The sequence below is a fragment of the Triticum aestivum genome, chromosome 1D (assembly GCF_018294505.1).
Source record: "Triticum aestivum cultivar Chinese Spring chromosome 1D, IWGSC CS RefSeq v2.1, whole genome shotgun sequence".
NCBI classification, from domain to species: Eukaryota; Viridiplantae; Streptophyta; class Magnoliopsida; order Poales; family Poaceae; genus Triticum; species Triticum aestivum.
Window position 1 is genome coordinate 128044142 of NC_057796.1, and position 20464 is coordinate 128064605.

At 48.1% G+C, this 20464-nt stretch overlaps 1 protein-coding gene across 2 annotated transcripts; it reads right to left on the bottom strand.

The window, feature by feature from the left end:
• Positions 1–531: 531 nt before the first annotated feature.
• On the bottom strand, positions 532–20023 carry LOC123180732 (NADP-dependent malic enzyme, chloroplastic). Of its 2 annotated transcripts, none has more exons than XM_044592854.1 (11): positions 19748–20023; positions 3001–3348; positions 2792–2897; positions 2609–2674; positions 2413–2508; positions 2117–2272; positions 1876–2022; positions 1735–1788; positions 1464–1652; positions 1133–1376; positions 532–1054 (listed from the first exon to the last, which is right to left on the bottom strand). In XM_044592854.1, the coding sequence occupies exons 1-11, from the start codon at positions 19870–19872 to the stop codon at positions 837–839; spliced, it is 1749 nt and encodes a 582-aa protein (XP_044448789.1). In that variant the 5' UTR covers positions 19873–20023; the 3' UTR covers positions 532–836. The 2 variants fall into 2 exon arrangements, with proteins under 2 accessions (XP_044448789.1, XP_044448790.1); XM_044592855.1 differs by lacking the exon at positions 19748–20023 and adding an exon at positions 3774–4031.
• Positions 20024–20464: the final 441 nt, after the last annotated feature.

Sequence of the window (20464 nt, forward strand, 5' to 3'; positions counted from 1 at the left end):
GCTTGCGATGAACAACAAACTTGCAAAAAATAAAAAAATGATATTTTTTACTGATGACTGACAAATGTTTAAGTGCTTGTAAATTTTCATTATGAAATGACATTCGTGGAAGTCATGGCAACCATGACTTCCACGAATGTCATTTCTTTACAAGCACTTAATTGAGCTCGCGATGAACATCAAACTCACAAAAAAATTAAAATAAATAAAAAAACTGATTTTTTTCTAATGAATTTTGACAATTGTTTTAAGTGCTTGGAAATTTTTATCATGAAATGACATTCGCGGAAGTCATGGTTGCCACCTCTTCCACGAATGTCATTCTTTCATGGAATTTTATGAGCACCGAAAACATTTATCAATTTTTGCTCTGGAATAATTTCAGAATCTTTTTAAATTTATTTTAATATTTTTAAATTTTACTGTTCACCCGAGCTAATTTGAGGTCGATCTTAGAAACTCCGCGTCCACAAACCCATCCCAATTCTTGAGCACATTTGTCGAGCGTGGGAAGTAAAAGAGCAACCCTGGTAACACAAATCATCAAACTATTCACTCGTTTAACTCAATCTGACAAAAGAATCGACGACGACGATGGCGCACCTCGACACAGATAGACAGGTGCGTGCCGTGCTCCCGTAAACAGTACATTACAGTACAGCAAAGCAAAGTAGAACAGCACAAGAGTACACATACGCATAGACGGACACAGAAGAAAACAAGCCTATGTTTTAGGTTGCGTCGCTGAAGCTTGAGCTGGTTGGCATGTGGGGGAAGGAGATTGACTTTATTGGTTGATGACTCCGTCCGTCCTCGCCGCAAAACTGCCGCCACGCTCACCTGTAGCTGCGGTAGAGCGGGGTGTACATGCAGCTCTCGGCGTACTTGACCAGGTCGTCCGGCCGCGGCAGCCGGCTGGCCAGACCCAGGTCGTAGGCCTTGGCGGCCACCTTGGCGGCGATGCTGGCCGAGATCTTGCGGATGTTGGTGAAGGGCGGGAAGATAAGCCCCTTGTCGAAGTTCTCCTGGGTCGCCTCCTCCGCCAGCGCCTCCGCTGCACCCATCAGATTCAGATTCAGATTCAGTCACCAGCCGCCGCAAACGCGCGAGAGGGGATGATGCAGATACTTACAGGCGGCGAGGAGCATGTCGTCGTGGACGCGGATGGCGCCGGAGATGACGACGCCGAGGCCGAAGCCGGGGAACACGTAGGCGTTGTTGGACTGCCCGGGCACGAACGTCTTCCCCTCGTACTCCACGGGGTCGAACGGGCTGCCGCTCGCGAACACCGCCGTGCCCTTGCTCCAGGTGTAGGCCTCCTCGGCCGTGCACTCCGAGTGCGACGTCGGGTTCGACAGCGAGAAGATGACGGGTTTCTGCATTTCTCACACGGCCTCTGTTTAGCGCCTCTGCAGCTCGAATCAAGAAATAAATGTGATAGGCTTATCATGGCCACTGCGTACCTCGTTGAAGGAGGCCATGGCCTCGATCACTTCCTGGGTGAAGGTCTTCCCGACGCCGGAGGTTCCAATCAGCACGGTCGGCTTGATGGACTGGACGGCCTCCAGCAGGGTCTTCAGTTCTTCGTGCTCATGAGCGAACGGCTTCTTGAAGTGCTGCAGAGACTCTTTTCTAGACTCGACAAGCAGACCCTGCACAACACGAGCCCTACGTGTCAGAGACAACGTCGTGCTAAATCTTGCTGGAAGTCCTGAGATGAGATGAGCGACCAACCTTGGAGTCCACCAGCCAGATCTTCTTGCGGCAGTCGTCCACCGGGAGTTCAGTCTGTACAAACAACTCAATATCAGCGATACGTAATACACCATGGACTGGCTGATCCATAGACAATGCAGAGAGAGCTTGCTGTCTTACGTGTTTCGACATCTCAAGAGCAATGAGTTCTGCAATGCCAGTTCCAGCCTCTCCAGCACCAAGGAAGAGGTAAGTCTGATCCACAAGGCCTCCACCGATCATCCTCAGGGCCGCCAAGAGGCCTGCGAGGACCACTGATGCTGTGCCCTGCAACATCACCATTTCTGTTCAGTGTCTCTGGAGATAATAAAGACAGCCTTGTGATGACTTGGCACCAACAGTACGGGAATGAATGAAGCACCTGAATATCATCGTTGAAGACGAGATGGCTCTTGCTGTACTTTGCGAGCAAATCGAATGCATTGTGGTTGGCAAAGTCCTCAAACTGGACCAGGACTTTCTCGCCGTAGTTTTGCTTGACTGCATTCATGAACTCTTGAAGAAGCTCATGGTATTCCTGGCAGCCATTGAAACAAACACAAAGTTCAGCATCGACGACATGTCAAAAGAGTCTGCCCGGCTCACCGGCTGCAGAGGCGAGCTAATAATAACCACAGTATGCACTGGTAGACTGCTGCGTGCAGCCATCGGCATTACCTCGCCGGTAGCACGCCGTTGACGGAGCCCGATGTAGTACTCGTCGTTGAGCAATGTCTCGTTGTTGGTGCCAACATCGATCGTAATTGGCAGGCACTGCATCACGATCAATACATTGTTAATATAAATCAGTCAGCAGAACGATCCACTGGTTTTGATCCTTGCATGCTTTCAGAACATTCAGAACCACACTTACAGCTGATGGGCGAACTCCTCCGAGGGCGGTGTACAGAGACAGTTTGCCAACCGGAATACCCATACCCTGCACAAGATCATCATAACATGCATGAGCATTAACAATCAGAAAAGAGTTTTTTTTTTCTTTTGGAAAGGAATCAGAAAAAGGTTGGTGGTGGATCATCATCGATCATATTGATACCTGGCAGCCCAGATCTCCGAGCCCCAAAATGCGCTCGCCGTCGGTGACGACAATGACCTGGATGCTCCTCTCAGGCCAGTTCTTGAGCACCTCGAGCACCTTGCCCCTGAAAAGTGCTTGACATGTCAGACATGTACGCCAGTCTCGAACAGTTTACTGTCAGAGAGAAACGCACAGCGCTAGAGAGAGAGAGAAAGAGAGCGACGCACTTGTCCTTGAGGCTGATGTAGAGCCCCTGCGGGCGGCGGTAGATGCTGCCGTACTTCTGGCAGGCCTCGCCGACGACGGGCGTGTAGACGACGGGGAGCAGCTCCTCGACGTTGTCGATGAGGAGCTTGTAGAAGAGCCTCTCGTTCCTCTCCTGGAGGTCCATCATGGCGATGTAGCGGTGCAGGGGCACGGTGTAACTGCGGAGGTTGTGCATGATCTTCTTCTCCTGGTGCTCCTGGGAGACGATGGCCGGCGGGAGCAGGCCCCGGAGGTAGTGCGCGTCGCGCTCCGCCTCGGAGAAGGCCAGCCCCTTGTTGTGCCGGGGGTCCCTCAGAAGCTGGTGCCCACTGTTGGTTGATTGCACGCAAGGGAAATGTCATCATGCATGTGTTAACGTCGAGAAACAGAGTAACGCGAACGAGAACTTTCAGCGCAGTCCGTGCTAACAAGGCAGAGCAGGATATCCCAGAACGAAGAAAATATTTTGGCAGGCGTGAGGAAGGAAGGAAGGAAAAGATGGGTTACAACCGAAATAGTAAGTTGCCGACTAAATCCTAAGTCACGCGAGACCGAAACCGAAATCGCATGATCTCGCCGTACCGGTGCGGATCACCGCAGGAGCACGCACCCACGCACGCCGCACCAACAAAATTTCACAAGATAGCGGAGGCCGATTTGCCATGGAGCTTCATTTCCCCGCCGGAGGGGGATCCGCCGTAAGATTGGCTTGGATCAGGAAGCAGAACATGTCGGTTTTGGTTAGCGGTGTTACCTTGCGACGGAGAATGACCATGGCGTTATGAGCTGCTCCTCGGTGGCCCTGTCCTCGCCGTAGACGTCCTCGACACCGCCGCCGGCCATCTCCTCAAACTCTCGGCCTCGGAACGAACGCACGGACGGAAGAAGCGCGATACGTAGCGCAGGATTGGATTTGAATCGAGCTCTTGTCCTTTTTTAATGTCCTGGGATGGGATGCGGTGGATGGTGTGGAGACGGGAGGGAGCAGCGCTGCCTATTTATAGGAGGCGACCCCGACGCCCGTGGCCGCCGGGGAGGGCCCGCCAGGCAGAGAGGAGGGGAGGGGAGCGGAGGGCGCGCCGTGGGAAAGGGAGGAATGGTCGGGGACGCGGATGGTGAGAGACAGAGAGAGAGAGACGAAGGTTCCTTCCCGGTTGGTTCGTTCGTTACCCATGACAAAGACAAGGGGAAACGAGGGGACTAAACAAACTCTTCTTTATTGTACGTACACAATACAAAATGGAAAGAAGAGGGAAACGAACATGGAGGGCAGCAGCCTCGCCTGGCTGCGGATTGAAGAAGGTGGTCGGCGCGGGGCACTTGGAATGGAATACTAGTATAGGCTCCTGCTCAATTGACAATTGTACACACACCCCTAGGCCCCACGGACATATGGCTGCCACCGGGCTAGTAGTAGGTGCGTCCCTCTCCCTCCGGTGGAGCCGCGAGAGAGGAGGGAGACACCAGGTCTGACTACTACTAGCTATGGTCGGGGCCAAGAGCACTCCATCAATGGTAGGGTGACTAGGGTTAACCATATGACTCAAGCCCTCGATGGTAAAGGTGGCGATGAGAGCCCCTTGTTCATATGGCTAGCAGAAGACGCGGTGGTGCCCTAGAATGCATGAGTAGTGATATCGTCGTGCTGTCGGCCATGGTTCAAGGGTGATGTGACCGACCACCGTGATGGCAAGAGGTAAATGTCAAAACGCCGGTCGTCGTGGCTGACGACCACGGTTGGAGGCGTGACCACTGCGATGGGAAATGGGAAAAGGCAAAGACCATAGCATCGGCAATCGTGCTCAACTAGATGTTTGGAGGTCTTTATCGGTTTGAAGGCCCCAAACCTGAAATTGGTTAGGTGAGCATGATGGCCACCCACAAGCAACCAAATTTTCTTCAAGGCCTAATTTTTTTTTAGGACTAGAGTAAACATGCTTACTCCAGTGGGGGGGTTACATTCGGAGAACATCAAGTTACGTAACCCAGTAGGGACATTAGCGATCAGAAAGAAATCCCCAGATCTTCTAGCTTCTGCTGCCAGCTCATGTGCAAGAGAGTTTCGCTGACGATCAACGTGAGCGATCTGCTTGCTCTCAAATCCTCCGAGCAGCGATCTGATATCCATAATCAGTCCATAACTTGCTGACCTGATTTGGCCGTCTCCTTGGAGATCATCCGCGAGAGACTTACAGTCAGTCTCTATCAGGATGTTCCCATTATAGCGAGGCGCCAAAGCTTGCAAGCCCATCAAGATCGCCTTCCCCTCCGCCTCCTGAGCGTCGTTAGCTTCGCCCAGCTCTCTTCCAACAGACAGGAAGACATATCCTTTGTGATCTCGAGCGACTGCGCCTCCCCAACACTGGCTAGTGTTTGGGAGAAAAGAGGCATCGGTGTTCAATTTTGCTATGCCCCTCGGTGGTGCAGTCCACTGATTTCTTTGAGTTGTATGAGTACTTGGGCATGAGTTTGTCTGAAGCCCACAGTCCTTCCCGGCAAGCACCTGTCCGGCTTCACCCACGTTCTTCCATTCCTCATGCATCTTCGACAGATAGGCGGCGGATACTAAAACCGGCTCCTTGCCATCCCCGTGTATGCAATTGTCACGCAGGTGCCAGCATCTCCATAGCAACAAGATTTTTTGCGCGAACATCTTTCGGAACGGAGCTCAGTAGGATCTGTAGCCAATCTTCACCAGTATTCCGAAAATGCTTTTCCGATGGGATATCCCACTCCTCCCTCATTTTGTGCATGAGTGCTCTACTCTTGATGCATCCCACAACTGCGTGGTGTTCATCCTCATCCCCACAGCCGCATATATCACACGTCGCATCGAACGTGATCGTACGCCTGAACTTGTTTCGTTTCGTGGCCAAGGTGTTTGTTGCAACCCTCCAGCCGAAGACTCTCACCTTCGGAGGAACCTCAGCTTTCCAGATCAAATCCCATATGCTACGGTCCTCCGAGTTGTTTGTCGAGCTCGAGGGCTCCAAGGCCGCTTTATTCTTTGCTGACGCCGCCAGCTTATATGCGCTCCTCACTGTGAATATCCCATTCTTTTCAGGGTGCCAGGCAATGCAGTCACTCACATCCGATCTAGGGATTGGGATTCTACAAATATCATCAGCATCGAAAGGATGGAAAATTTGTTTGATAAGTGGAACATTCCATTCCTTCATATCTGGAAGCATGAGTTGGTTCACCCACCGGAGACGCGATCTTCTTATGAATGATGCTGTCATCAGACCCTCTTTCCTTGGTAACCACTGGTCCCGTTGAATCTAAATATCTCTTCCATTGCCCACTCTCCAGATGACGCCCTTTTTCAGCAGCTCCAGCCCTGCCTCAATACCTATCCACACCGGCGAAGCATCAGAAGCAAAGACGGTGTTCAACAGGCTGCTGTTTGGGTAATATTTAGATTTGAGCACACGGGCACATAGGCTCTCCGGGTTCTGAATCAGCCTCCACCCCTGTTTGGCAAGAAGGGCTATATTGAACAGGTGCATGTCTCTAAATCCAATACCACCCGCCCTCTTTGGCCTCGTCATGCGCTCCCACGACATCCAGTGAACTTTGCGGCGGCCAATTTCATCCCCCCCACCAGAAATCCCGAATCATCTTCTTGTACTTCTCACAGAAACCCATCGAGAGTAGAAACACTCCCATAGTGTAGCAAGGCAGCGCTTGTACAATTGACTTCACTTGGACATCTTTGGCCGCATATGACATGGTTTTCTCCGACCAATCGGTGCACCTCTTCTTGAGCCTGTCCATGATGGGCTGGAAGCACTCGTCTTTCATTCTACCCTCCGGTGTCGGTAGGCCTAGGTACTTCCCTTCAAAAGCCGTGGATACCACCCCCAAAATTGCTTTTATGTCCTCTCTTGTACTCAAAGGGCACACCTCACTGAAAAGAATCGAACACTTACTCTCACTAAGCAGCTGTCCGGTGGCCCTCTGGAAGGAGGAGAGGATTCTTTTCACGGTATGGGCTTGCTCTGGCGTCGCTTTGAAGAAGAGTAAGCTGTCATCCGCAAAGAGCAGGTTAGAGATACCGGGGCTGCTTCTTGCAATCTTTAGCGGCGACAGATTGCCTTGTGAGATTTCCAGATTTATGAGCTTAACCAAACCATCCGCAATAAACAGGAAGAGATAAGGGCTAAGTGGATCTCCTTGACGCAAACCTCGAGATGCGACGAAGGGTTCAAGCAACTCTCCATTGCATCGCACCGAGTATCTGACCGACCTAACGCATTGCATTAGCCATCCTATCCACTTTTGACTGAAACCCGTTTTCAGTAGCATGCCTTCTAGGAACTCCCAATCCACCCTATCATAGGCCTTAGCTAGGTCGAGCTTGTACGCGCAATGTGTGTTCTGCGGATGCTTGCTGTGTTGAATCTTGTGGAAGCACTCAAAAGCAATGGCAGCATTGTCCGTGATCAATCTTCCCGAGACGAAAGCACTTTGTGTCTCAGATATGATTCCATCTAAGTGAGGCCGCAACCGATTAACCAGGCACTTGGAGATTACTTTGTAGAGGACGTTGCACGGGCTGATCGGGCGGTAGTCTTTGAGGGTCTGAGGGTCCTTGCTTTTCGGGATTAAAACTATTACCGTATCGTTCAGGCCATCTGGGAGAACTCCAGTGTCAAAAAAACCCAGTACCCCTTTCACAATGTCGTCCCTCAGTACCTCCCAATTCCTCTGGAAGAAATGAGCTGGGAATCCATCAGCACCCGGGGCTTTGAGCGGGCCAATTTGAAAAAAAAGCATCACTAACCTCCTTTGCAGAAAACGGTTTGGTAAGTTTCGTGTTAACATCATCCGTAACTTTCCTCTCAATATGGTCCAAGATTTCATGTGGGAAAACCTCATCTTCTTTTTCATACAACGCTCGAAAGAAACCTCTTGTCATCTCCTGAATCTCTTTCTCGCCTTCCTTCCACACACCGGAGTTGTCTTTCAGTTTGGTTATGTCGTTTTTCTTCTTCCTCCAGGTGGATTTTCTCTGGAACCACTTTGTATTCCGGTCTCCTTCCCTCAAGTATGTGGCTCTAGATCTCTGTCTCCACATGAGTTCTTCCCGAAGTAGTAACTCATCCAGCTCAGCCGACCATTTCTTGATGGAAATCTGTTGTTCTGCAGAGTACGGCGAATTCCAAAGCATGCTAAGCTTATTTATTATATGTGTTGTCTGTTTTAGGACTGATCCAAAGTCCCTCTCAGCCCATCGCTTGAGCTCTTCCTGCATACTCGCTAGCTTCTCTGTGAAAATCTGAAGGTTCGCCGCAGGGCCTCCTCTCGTCCAGGTGCAATCAATCGTGGACTGTAGCGAGCTAGCGCGCTCCCACATATGTTCATACCTGAACACCTTCTGATTTCCTTCTCCCTTCGGTCTCCATTCTTTTCTTTTACCGAGCCGGATAAGAAGCGGCAAGTGGTCCGATCTAGAAGAGCATATATGCTCCACAGTGGCTTTTTTGAAGTTGTCCGACCACTCGGGACTAGCAACTCCTCTATCCAGTCTAACTCGCACATTCTTCGTTCCATCTTGCTTGTTGTTATAGGTCCAGCAAGGACCTTTGTAACCCAGATCAAACAGGTTACAATCTGATAGTACCTCGCGAAAGTTTTCCATTAGTTGTTCAGATCTCTTGGCAGCGGAGAAATGTTCAGATTGCCACATCGCCTCGTTAAAATCCCCCACCATCAGCCAAGGAGCATTTGAGATACCCTTTAATCTCCTTAGCAATTCCCACATGTGGTGCCTATCACTTGCTCTCGGTTCACCATAGACAAACGTACATCTCCATTGCATACTAGATGGATTTAAACGAACCAACATGTCAATATACCTCGGGCCAACGGCAAGCTTTATTACTTCAACAATCTCATCAAGGCCCAAATATGGCACTATTGCCCCCTTCTCGTGTTCCGACAGAAACCCTAAGGTGTTGGTCTGGAGTACTTTCCTCCCATGCATTGTAAGGCTCACTTTTCTTCAAGGTGTTGGTCTGGAGTACTTTCCTCCCATGCATTGTTGGTGGGCGGCCGGCAGCGGCGGCGATTGTGTGTTGCATTGGCGGGAACCGCCTTGAAAGGGATCCTCATTTTGGCTTCTAGCTTATCGTCGGCGCGTCTTCTTCTTAAGCTCGCCTCCAAGGAAAGCTCTTAACAGCAGACATCACTGGGAGATAGGGGTCCTATGGTCCTTGGCGACTGCATAAGCTATACAGTGTTACAACTCTCTATTGATGCATGGCTTCAGTCCTCCTTTTTTGCAACATCGCTTTGAACCGACAACCTTTTTGTTCATGGTAACTAGAGCAACGGCTAGCCGACAATACTTCCAACCGGACACCCTTGTAATTTTCCATCTTGCCCGCACCTGTGCCAATTCCAACTTCGCAATGCTCGGGCATCCCAATTAGCTTCAAGACAAGGCGTACGAGTCGTCGCAACTCCAACAGTCGGGGACAATGTTGGGAATCTCTCTAGTGCCGGACATGCCCACCAAGTGTACGACAATATGCCTCAATAAAATGACCGTGCTTTCTTTTTGCCCCATAGCATTTATCAAATCAATTTTAGGACGGTGGTTTCACTGTGATGCATCTTTAGGACTAATTTATGATGGATATGATAAATGACGGTCAAGATCCTCAAAATTATGAGATGTGTGATCAAAGTTCGTCTATGTTTGATGTTGGGAAATCATCGAGCACTCAAAAAAAGAAGGTGAAGGCAAGAGAAAATGCTTACTCAACCCATGAAAATGCCTTGTTCTGTAATGCTTAGCTGGGCACAAACATGGATCATATATGTGGAACCGAGTAAAAGGGCTCCTAGTATTGGTAAAACATCCACCCATGGTACGTTGAACACAAGCACTACGTGGAGCCGCATCCAATCCACCACTCGCAAGGAGTGTTGTCTCCAATGTAGATGGTCTGCAATCCAAGAGTTTGTGAACAAGGTTTGAAGTTTCTATGCACAAGTGGTGAATAGGCACCAAAGTGGTATTGGAGTCAATAGCCATGTAAGTTTTGTCGGCTTCACATTGGTCATCATCTTTCTTGCTTGCTTCATTTCTTGCATTATGTTTTGTGTGATTTTTGCTTGCTAGATGGGGTTTGCAGCCACTTTGTACCATCAAGTTAAGAAAAAACCATTCATTATGTCCCACTGTTGGATGGAATTGAATGGAAAACCAAAGTGCTCCAACCTCTCTGGAGATCTTTAAAACCCTGTCAAGAAGAAGAACAACGATGGCACAAGCTCACCAATCTATCAAATTGGATGACAGTGATGAGTCAGGTGGAAGGGCGGGCAGACATGGGACTGAGCTAAAAAGGAATAGGCACTTGAGGGGGATGAAGTGGGAGAAGGATAGGGTTGTGCATGACGGTGCGACAAGCAAAATGTATGCCACATGGACAGACATATTTTGCAACAAGAGGGGGTCATTGAAGAAAATGGAGGAGAAAAGGGATCAAAAGGAGGAGGACAAGCTCTTTTTGGATGTACAAAGGAAGATGCTGGAGTTCAGTCCGGAGAGGTGCAGAAGAGGATGAACATTGAGAGGGAGAGGATAGATGTCACACCCTGATTTTCATGCCACAACACTTAAGATAATAAATCATGATAAATTGTGGTTTGACAAAAACTTTTGAGTGTTTTGGTCCTTGCCTTGATCTGGATTTTTGTGCTATTTTCAAAAGTGCTCTAAAAGTCATATAGTAGCTTCCATCCCTACACTTCTTATCCTTGATCCAAAACCTTGCCCAATGATCATGCCATGTGTGTAGGACATAAAAATAATTTCTTGCAAAAATATTTTGGCCAAAAAGTATTTTCTAAATTAGGTTTTCCATAAACCCCTGAATTGAGACTTGAATTACAAGTACTTAATTAAGGGTGTGAAAAATCTTTCAAAAATTATATTTGACTCCTATTAGATATAGGACACCCAGAAACCACAAAATTATTATTTTAAGAGTTGTTTTAATATTTTATTTAAAGGCTTTTTCCTAAGGCCAGAAATGGTCTTTAATAGATTAAAATTATTTTAATATTCCAAAAATATTTGAGAAAATTTAAGGAAGCTCACTGGACATATATTGTCCATATATAAGAGTTTCAACACATGTTCATGTTCAAATTATTGGTCAAATACCTCAAAAACTATTTCTAGACATTTCAAGCTTTTGAAATGTTTACAAAGAAAGTATTATCCATTAAATACAGGGAAATTCTAGCATGTCAAAAATGACCTTCTTGAGGATCCTACAAAGTCTCATGTCATGGGGAACAACATAGCACCACCAAACCCTCTCAAAACCATTTCTGTCCTTTTCCAAGTTTGAACAACTTTGCACTGCCAAACATGTCCAAATGCTCTCAAACTTGGTGAACATGCTCAAATGGTGTAATAATGCATCTAGACCAAATGGCACAAGTTGGAGAGAAGGATATCTTGATCAAAGTACCTCAAAACCCTTTCTGTCCAGAACCAAATTTGAACAACTCTACATTGCCAAATGTGTCCTTTTGATCTGAATTTTTGTGTACATGTTCAAATCCTCAAATGATGACACTACACCAAGTGGTGCATCAAGGAGAATAGATTTGCATGACTAAATCTTGGAAAAGCCATTTATGTTGATTTCTAGGGTTTACCAAAGTTACATTGGCCACTTTGCCCAAATGAGCTCAAACTTGGTGGAACACCCTACTTCTATGTGCCATTTCATCCTGTTTAGTTTCATATCAAGTGAAATTAAATTCCTTGCCCAAACTACCATCAAACACCTTCTGGCAGAATTTCAAAATGCAAGTTTCAACCTCTTCCACTAATCTCCAGGAGCTGAAACTCTTCCCACAGCCTCACCTGGTCCTCCTCTACCTCCTGCATGCTTTGCTGCCCAAGGAGCAATGATTAAGGGGGGCAGAGACCCATTTGTCTCCCCTGGAAAGCAGTTTTCCCTCTCTCTCTCAACCCCACCGCTCCTCCAGTGGCTTCCCAGGGCATCCAATGCCACTTTCCCATTGTTTACTCTGCCCTACAACTGCCAGACACAAGTGGACGCGTTGGTGCGCGCGAAAAGCCGCGGACGCCGGCCAAAGACGCGCTCTGGAGCAAGTCATCGCGCTCCCGACCGTTGACGCCGCGTCCCTCGACTAACTCGAGCCTCCCCCTCGCGCTAGTCGAGGTCCTCGACGTCCGCAACACGACAGCCGTGCAGGCCCCCTCCTCTTCCCCTCTCTCTCACCCCCTGCTGCCCGTGCCCAACGCCGCCCGGCTCAGCCAATGGGCGCGCGAGCTCGGGACCCTCCTGGAGCACGCCCCGCTCCCCCTTTCCTTCTCCCCCGACTTGGACCACGCCCACGAGCGCTGCAGACAGCCCCGAGCCTCCTCCCGTGGCCACCGCGACCATTTCCGTGGGTGCCCGTAGGCCGCGTCCACGGTGAGTCGTGGCCTCGCCATATAAGGCCGCCCCTGACCTCCCTCTGGAGCTCCTTTGCTCTCTCTCTCTCTCTCTCTCTCTCTCTCTCTCCCGTGCACCCCCTGGACCAACCTGCACCTCCTCTCGTTCCCTCCTGCTCCCTCCATGGCCGGAGTGCCGCCGTCGGTCTCTGCCCAAATTCCCGCAAACCGAAGCCTCCCCTCCCCTCCTTTGGACACCAATGGAGCCAACGCACGCCGGCGAGGCTCCTCCGCCCTTTACCTCCTCCTCTAGCGCCCCGCAACCCCAGAACCCCTCTCGCCCGACGCCACCGTCCGCTGCGGGCGAAGCCCTGCTCCCCTCCGGCGACGCAGGCACCCGTGGTGGGGTCTCCCTGGTTCGTCTCTCTCCGCTGAGCACGCCGGTGGCCGGACCTCCAAAAACGGTGGCCGGTAGCACCGACGGCAGCCGTCGAGCGCTCGCTCTGTCTCCCGTCGCGCCCGCGCGGGAGGTAGCGGACGAACCTGCAGCTGGGCCCCGCCTGTCGGCCGGCCAGTGGGCAGGGGCCACTGACGGGTGGGCCACGCCTCGCCCGCTTAAGTGGAGGCGGCATAGGCCGCATAGCGTTTTCACCACAGGGAGGCGCACTCCAGTGAAGGCGCCATCGACGTGGCCCCCAGCACGCGCGTGGCCGTGCAGCTGGGCCGGCCCAGTGCACTGCGGCGCTATGTTGCACCCAGTGCGCAGTATAGGTATAACCCCCCTTCCTTTGTCTTTTTCTTTTTCCAGAAACTTGTAAAATCTCCCAAATATTCATATTACCCCCAAATTTGATGATTCAAATTTCTAGTGACTCTATAAATCATGCTCTAGCTCATAGAGGAGCTTGCACATTTTTCCACAGAACTTTCCTTCACACTTATTTAGTAAATTCCAATTTTCTTAATTCTGTGACAAATTTAGAAAATCACAGAGGGCTCAAATTTAATCCAAATGCCATGATTCAAATTTCCAGATACATCTGAGTTCATAACTTAAGTTATGAACATTTTTATTAATACTTTCTGTGCCACAAAAAATAATGAGCCATTTCTTCATGTTTGTCAACTTTGCAAATACCTAGGGAAATCATTTCAACTCCAAATCCAGTGAAACTAACTCCTAGATGCTTCAAAAATCATTCCTTGTTAGATGGGTGCCTTTTCTCATTTTTTAAATAATCCTTCTGTACACTTCTTGCAAATCCACTACTCTCTTGATTCCATCATATTGAAATGTTCAAAGGAACCCATTGATCCACTTCCAATGAAACCACTTTGGTCATTCCTCATATGACCAGAGGTATCCTAGAAAAGTCCAACTCCTATTTTTAGAGCACTTTTATTTTCAGCCTTGTTGTGTTGCTTATATGATTGCTTTCAACGATAGTTGACGAAGTAGACAAAATGCTCGGAGATGGACCAGAAGATTTGAAGACTTTGATGAACCGCAAGCAGCCCTTTGACCATGTTGAACCCTTTTATATCATGAGAGCATTTTCATTGTTTCATCGAGTGCATGATGTATCTTGAATGGCAACTTTGCTGGGCTTGCCTCCGTTGCATACCCGTTGGTACTTGCATTGTTCATGACTCTATCCTTGTGTTAGAGTTGTGTTGATGGATTGGAGAAATATGCTGTAGTAGTTGGCTACGCAAAATGTGTCAGGGTTATGCATGAAAAGAAACAAGTGTGGTTTGACATACTTGCAAACAGCCCCAGTGGGTGCCACTGATGCCCCTGGGAGATGATGATGAACTAGGTCACTACTTGGTGGAGAAGTAGTGTACCGAGGCTTGATAAAAGTGTTGTTTATAGAGACGGATTAGATTTAAGATTTGTCGACCGTCCCAACCAAACATGCGCAACCACTCTACCCTTATATGGGAAAGGGCATTATTGATTACCTAGGCCGATACTAGCTTGGAGCCCGCATTACTAGTGACGGGAGAGTCGTTGTTGCGCTCTCTCGGGACGGGGTCGTGCCAGGTAGGGCGTCCATGACTGTTTTCACAGGGCACCGGACACACCGTTGGTACCCCGTGCTTGTGGTATGTGATGAATATGGGAGCGAGGCTCCGCAATTTTAAGATGTGGAATGTTGGGCCCGGGGGTTACTACCAATCGAGTGGACTCTATGTTAGTGTCGTCTAGGGAAAGATAGTGATCGGGTGCTTACCCCGGGTACTTGAGGTACCGCGGGTCGTGGATGACACGGAAGTTCCCCGGATCTTGTGGGTAAGGTGTGCAACCTCTGCAGAGTGTAAAACTATTCGAATAGCCATGTCCACGGTCAAGGACAGTTGGGTGGTGCTGCTTAGACTATGTCCATATGTTTCTGGAAAACAACACGGTTTGGTAATCATGTTGACGTGAATCGTGAGGAAGTCACGATGAGCTTGAGCATGAGTTGTTCATAACTCCTTCTCGATGTTGATGTCTGTAACCTCCTAATACTTGTTCCAGACGCATTCATATCCTTGATAAAATGTTGATCATACTTGCATGAGAAAAACTAGCTTTCTGAAAAAATGCCAATTTAGCAGTAGAGCCTTGCATAATTATTCGGTTATCACTCTTGAGTTGCTTGCGAGTACATTCAAAGTACTCTTGGGTCGTGGCGCACAAATGTAGAGTGAGCATCATGCAACCTCCGTATCCTTTCATTTATGTTTTTTTGTTGCATCAACTAAAAATTTCACAAACTCAATCTCAGGGATTATAACACTAATCAGAGATAACATTGCATTACAAAGTGGTTACATAGGGGTAGAAAAGTCAATTAGCAACATTTTTACTAAGCTAATGAGATTTTACGTCTGGGGAGGAGCACTAGTTGCTCCTTGGCACGACGAGAGTGAATGCAGTGCAAGGGCACATGCCTATGTGATGACTCGACACGTCCTCTACAAGCGACGGCGTGAAGGTCCGGCGACCTCGTCTCCGTGTCGTTCCTGCCAATCGTCGTCGAGGCCATGGAGGACCTTTTTCCAAGAGAGGCAAGGCCCAATGGGGCGTGGTTTGTCTCGGTGAATGTCACCATGTTCATGTTGATTTTGTCTCATCTGATGCGCTCCCTCTCCATCGCCAAGTCCGCATGATTCTCCTCGTAATGGTGCTAGATGGCGCGATGCTCTCTACCCGCAACGCCTACCTAGCGTCGGTATGCTTAAAGATGTTGCCGGGATAGACACATGAGGCATGGGCGACATAGCGCTCATCCATGCCTCCTTAACAAAGAGGCACTTGGGAGCATGTGGTGCCCGATATGAGTTGCGTGGGGCGAGACCTCCCCTGCTAATACGGGATTTCATGTACCTGTGGCTGTGTTGGATATCCCAAACAGTGGAGGAGGTCCCGGATTCCAATCCCAACACTCATCGAGGGCGGGATCCTGCCGTGCGGCCTCCAGCGCGTAACGGCGATCCTCCTCCTCCTTAGTGATGAGGGTGACCTCCTCCTCCGCCAGCTCATCGTCCATCATCCGCTTCTCCTTCGAGAGCGACACCCAGTCCGGCCGCAGGGGAAGCGGCATGGTGATTGAGGGGGAGAAACTAGTTACGGGCATCCGTGTTGGAAGTGGAGGTTGTGAGCTATTCGACGATGGTGACGACATTATTATAGCAGCAGGCGAAGGGTGACGGAAAAGCATGGTGGGAGAGACCTCGAGGCAGTTGGCACGTGACGGCAATCACTGATTGTCATGCTTTCTGATGGCATGCTCGCCTACGCCACGCGAGAGGCTGAGGAGGACGGTGAAATTCATAGTGTTTGGTGGATGGAGCGCACTCTAAACCAACGCTCCAAACTCCAAATATCAAGGCTCACTGCTCAATATGAAATGCCCTCCTAACGACTCTGATAGAGTGTTTTTCTTATTGTTGACAAAACTATCTTATTGATGATTGATGGTTATTCTGTTGATGGAGCTAATACGACAACTCTGCTCCACGTTTTAGCTCCCCGGTGGTCCTTTGAACATGATTGCCTAGTGTGTGTGTGCCTCATATGAGTTATCCAGTAGGGGCTGATCACTGTGTTTCTGCCCTCTTTCTTTATGGTTAACAAGTTTTTAGTCGGATCGTGGCCTCATGTGGTAAGCAGCGGTGCTAACATGTGGTGGTCAGCACAGTCACGAGACAGCGAGCAGCCAACGAACGGAAAGCAGTCGCACGAACGATTTACAATTGAGCATCGCACTCCCACCGAGCCACTGGAGTTAGTGGAGTATATAGGGGTACAAGGAGATGAACTTGCGCGCGTTCGTTCTCAGGCCCCGTCGCTTTCCACCCGGTTTCGACGGAGCCCGATAAAGAAAGAAAACTAAAAATGAGAAGAGGAAAAAACGGACCGGTGATCCCTTCCCTGGTGTGTGCCCCAGCCCCAAGCTGAAGCTGTAGTAGCACACGCGTAGCCGACGCCAAAAGATCAAGCTCGACAGTTTATACTGACCGGGCTGGCCTTGATTACTCTGACCCGTCATCATTTTTCTTCCCGTTGCCAAAGAAAAGCACATGCTCGCTCGGGAATTCAGCGCACGAATCTTTCAACGGCCCGGAGTCAACACCCGGCGGAACGTTGAACCATGAGCGCGGATTCTCTCTAGTTCCACCAAACCAAACCCTTCTACACGTTTTACTACTCCCGTGCTGGAATGTAGGCTGTAAATTTTGAGAAAATGCTTGCAGCCTTCTCTCTCTCTCTCTCTCTCTCTGCGGTGGTAGGTTTGTGCAGCGCAGGTGCGATCTAGGCGTGCATGTTCAGTCCAGGGGCAGGTGGTCTCTGGAAAGTGAGAAAAGCAAAGTTCGTTACGAGAAAAAATACGAACATGGGAAGAGAAAAGTAGGCGTGAACAAAGGTGGTGTGGCTTGGTCTGGTCTCGCTCGCACGCGCCGCCGCGTCGATCGGGTCGCGGGTCGCCACCCGACCCTGACCGGACCCACTGCCGCGCCAGGGCGCCACCATACGACCACACGGGAAGGACCGTGTGCCGCTCGGGATTCGGCCGCTACCGCCTACCGACCCCACGGTATGATCTTTCCGCTCGTACACACTGACACGGTTGGCCGCCGTTGACCAGTTCGTGACCATCCTGCAGTGGTTGCATTGCATCGTGTGATGGTGCCGTTTGTACTGTACGTTATAGGTATTGTTTATCAAGAACCTTTTTCGTAGCTTATGTGTTGTCAAGGATCGAGGACTGATGGCTAGGTCGCTGTGGCGCACCTTGCAGACTGGAGGGCAAATTTTTACGATTTTATCCGGGTGAGCTTCTTCTATAAAAATACGTCCTGAATGTTAGTGCCTATGTATCTTATTTTTGTGTCATCAAAGATGATGGATGATGTTTGATGAATAAATCGGAATGGACGATGTTGTTGCTGGTCTGTTGCACGTCATTTGGTTGTGTCAACTTTCTTTATTTTTTAATCTTTTTTCTTATTTGTGCATCCTCGATGTCTGGCTAGGTCTCTATATTGTGTTCTTGCAAATGTCAGATGTGATTGGTGTTATCTTCATATTAATATATTACCCGTTATTGCATAATGTTTGTGAGCATACGCATTGGCGCTTGAGGCCTGTTTGATTCGTAGAATTTTTGAGAAATAGAAAAAAATACAATTTTTAAACATGATAATTATGAAAAATTCCTAAGGAACCAAATCCTTTAAGAATCCTATGACATTCTTTTGAATCAAGGGAGCCCTTGATCTTCGCACAACTAAGCACCTACTTGATTAAAAAATGTATTTTTTGTAGAGAATTCTATATTAAGAAGTTTTTCCTAAATAAGTTGTTTGATTTAATTACAGATCACATTAGATTTATTGTAAATTTCTATCCACTTAACCTCTTGGAAGTTTTCTCTAATATTGAATACTCTATTTCCACATCCTTCTATTCCTTATTTTGCATCTTACTATGATACAAAGGGTCCATTTTAGAAACTAGGCCCACGTCATAGCAAGCCCAACAACACCAAAAAGTGCATTTTTGTGTTGGCCTCTAGATAGCCCTTTACCTCTTTTTTCTCAAAAACCCTTATTTCCACATCTAGAAAAAACCCCAAAACTATGCATGTACACATACATGTATAGCAGGTGCATACAAAATTTCATAAAATTATATATCCATACGTGATATACCCAAAAAAGACAAATACATTAATCAAACATGTTTTTTGGCAAGAAAATTGTTTGTTTGTGTATGTTACAAATTTTCATATTGTTTAATGAAAATTTACAGATACATAACTAGCATGTATAGGTTTTTACATAAAAACAAATTGAGTTTTTGAAACTTTGAAATTTCATTATTATTATTATTATTATTATTATTATTATTTTCAAATACCAGGTTCCAAGGAACCAGGATCTTGAAACTTCAAGCTCTAACAACACACATTTGTTAGCAAGGTTTGATGTCTTCCCTCTCTTTTTTCACCACCCTCACAATGGCCCAGCCATGCCAAGGCTAGACACCAAGGCTAGAGAGCGATAGCATGCTGGTGCCGGAGTGCAAGAAATACGAAACAAATTTGAATTTCAAATGTCATTTTGAGCTTTCCTTGGAAATCACTAATTTTTTACGCGAAACATAAAGTTGAGTTCCAAATGAAAAGATTGCCATAACTGCAAAACACATTTTTCAAATGAACAATTGGACAAATGCATGCAGGTTGAAGCGAAAGGATCAACTTATCCGACAATCAATCAAGACACACACACATGCAACGTGCGAACAAACTATGCACCGGAAGCCAATGTTTTGAATTGCGGGCTCTGCCATTTAGCGGTGGCTCCGACAAAAGCTATAGCAAAGCTAAGACCCATTTAGCGTTTTCCTTAAATCATGAAAAATTGGAAAAAAAAATAAGTACATAATCTGGCATCATATATGATATATCACATATACTTGACATATACACATGTTCAAACATCAAAACCAAAGCACTAATTAGTCGTCCTAATTCAGTAACCAAGCTTTCCATCAATGCATCATATATATCAGAAATAAGGAAGAAAAAGGCGCAAGGATGGTATTGTATAGCGGTTTAGTTGGCTAAATGACTCGAAATTGAACGCTATAGCGGGAAATAGAATCATTTTCAATTTATCGTTAGTGGGAGAGCTCTCCAAAGGTTATTTGCAGAAAACCGTCTAGACGCAGCAGAAAGCAGGTACACACATGCACATACTACATACGTATATTTCTGTTTCCATTCCACATCACTAACCTCTGAGCGTTAACATCCGAACCACCATTGGCGGGGCATGGGCTTGCAGCTTCCGTCCCGGGATCTTGATCCAGCGTGGCTGCGCGGCCAGGGCCCGTCGCCGAATTAAGTTCGCATTCTGCCATTGGGGCCTGAGGACGGAAGGAGGAGCGTGCCTGGCCTGGCCTGGGTGTGGAGCTCCTAGAGCAGCATGAGAACTCAAACGAGAGAGGAGAAAGACAAGTGGTTCAGAAAGGGAGCACGCTCCACACCCACTAAATAATCCGGTGCCCGTTCCTTTCGATCGCCTTGGCATTGTTGCTTGGCATGGCAGGTAAGGTACTACATGGTTCTCAGTGCTGCTGGGATTAATTGGCGGATGCAGAGATCAATGAAGAGTCAAGCAGGGACCAAGATGGTTACACCGGCAACTGATTTGATTGCGCGCTCAACATGAGCCATACGTACGAAGATTTTTCTCTACCGGGGGAGCTCGCGGGCTGAGGTGGAGGGTCGCGGTGAGAACCGCGGGGAGCGGTCAGTGACGATCAGGAAGAATTAATTATTTATTTTAAAAAGGGGGAGATTCCGATGCATCAAATAAGTTCAACACAGGTCTTGAAGTCTCAAACAAACGAACCAAACAATGCTCACAAAGAGCAGAAGAGTAAAAGTAAAGCCACGACCGGTTGGCAAAAGAAAGATGGGAAAACTAATTGTCTATCCTATTACATAACC

Coding starts and splice junctions, on each gene's coding strand:
- LOC123180732 (XM_044592854.1), bottom strand. CDS start 19,872: ATGGCAGAATGCGAACTTAATTCGGCGACGGGCCCTGGCCGCGCAGCC. Junction 2,898..3,000: donor TACATCAGCCTCAAGGACAA/GTGCGTCGCTCT, acceptor AGCACTTTTCAG/GGGCAAGGTGCTCGAGGTGC. Junction 1,055..1,132: donor CGACATGCTCCTCGCCGCCT/GTAAGTATCTGC, acceptor TGATGGGTGCAG/CGGAGGCGCTGGCGGAGGAG.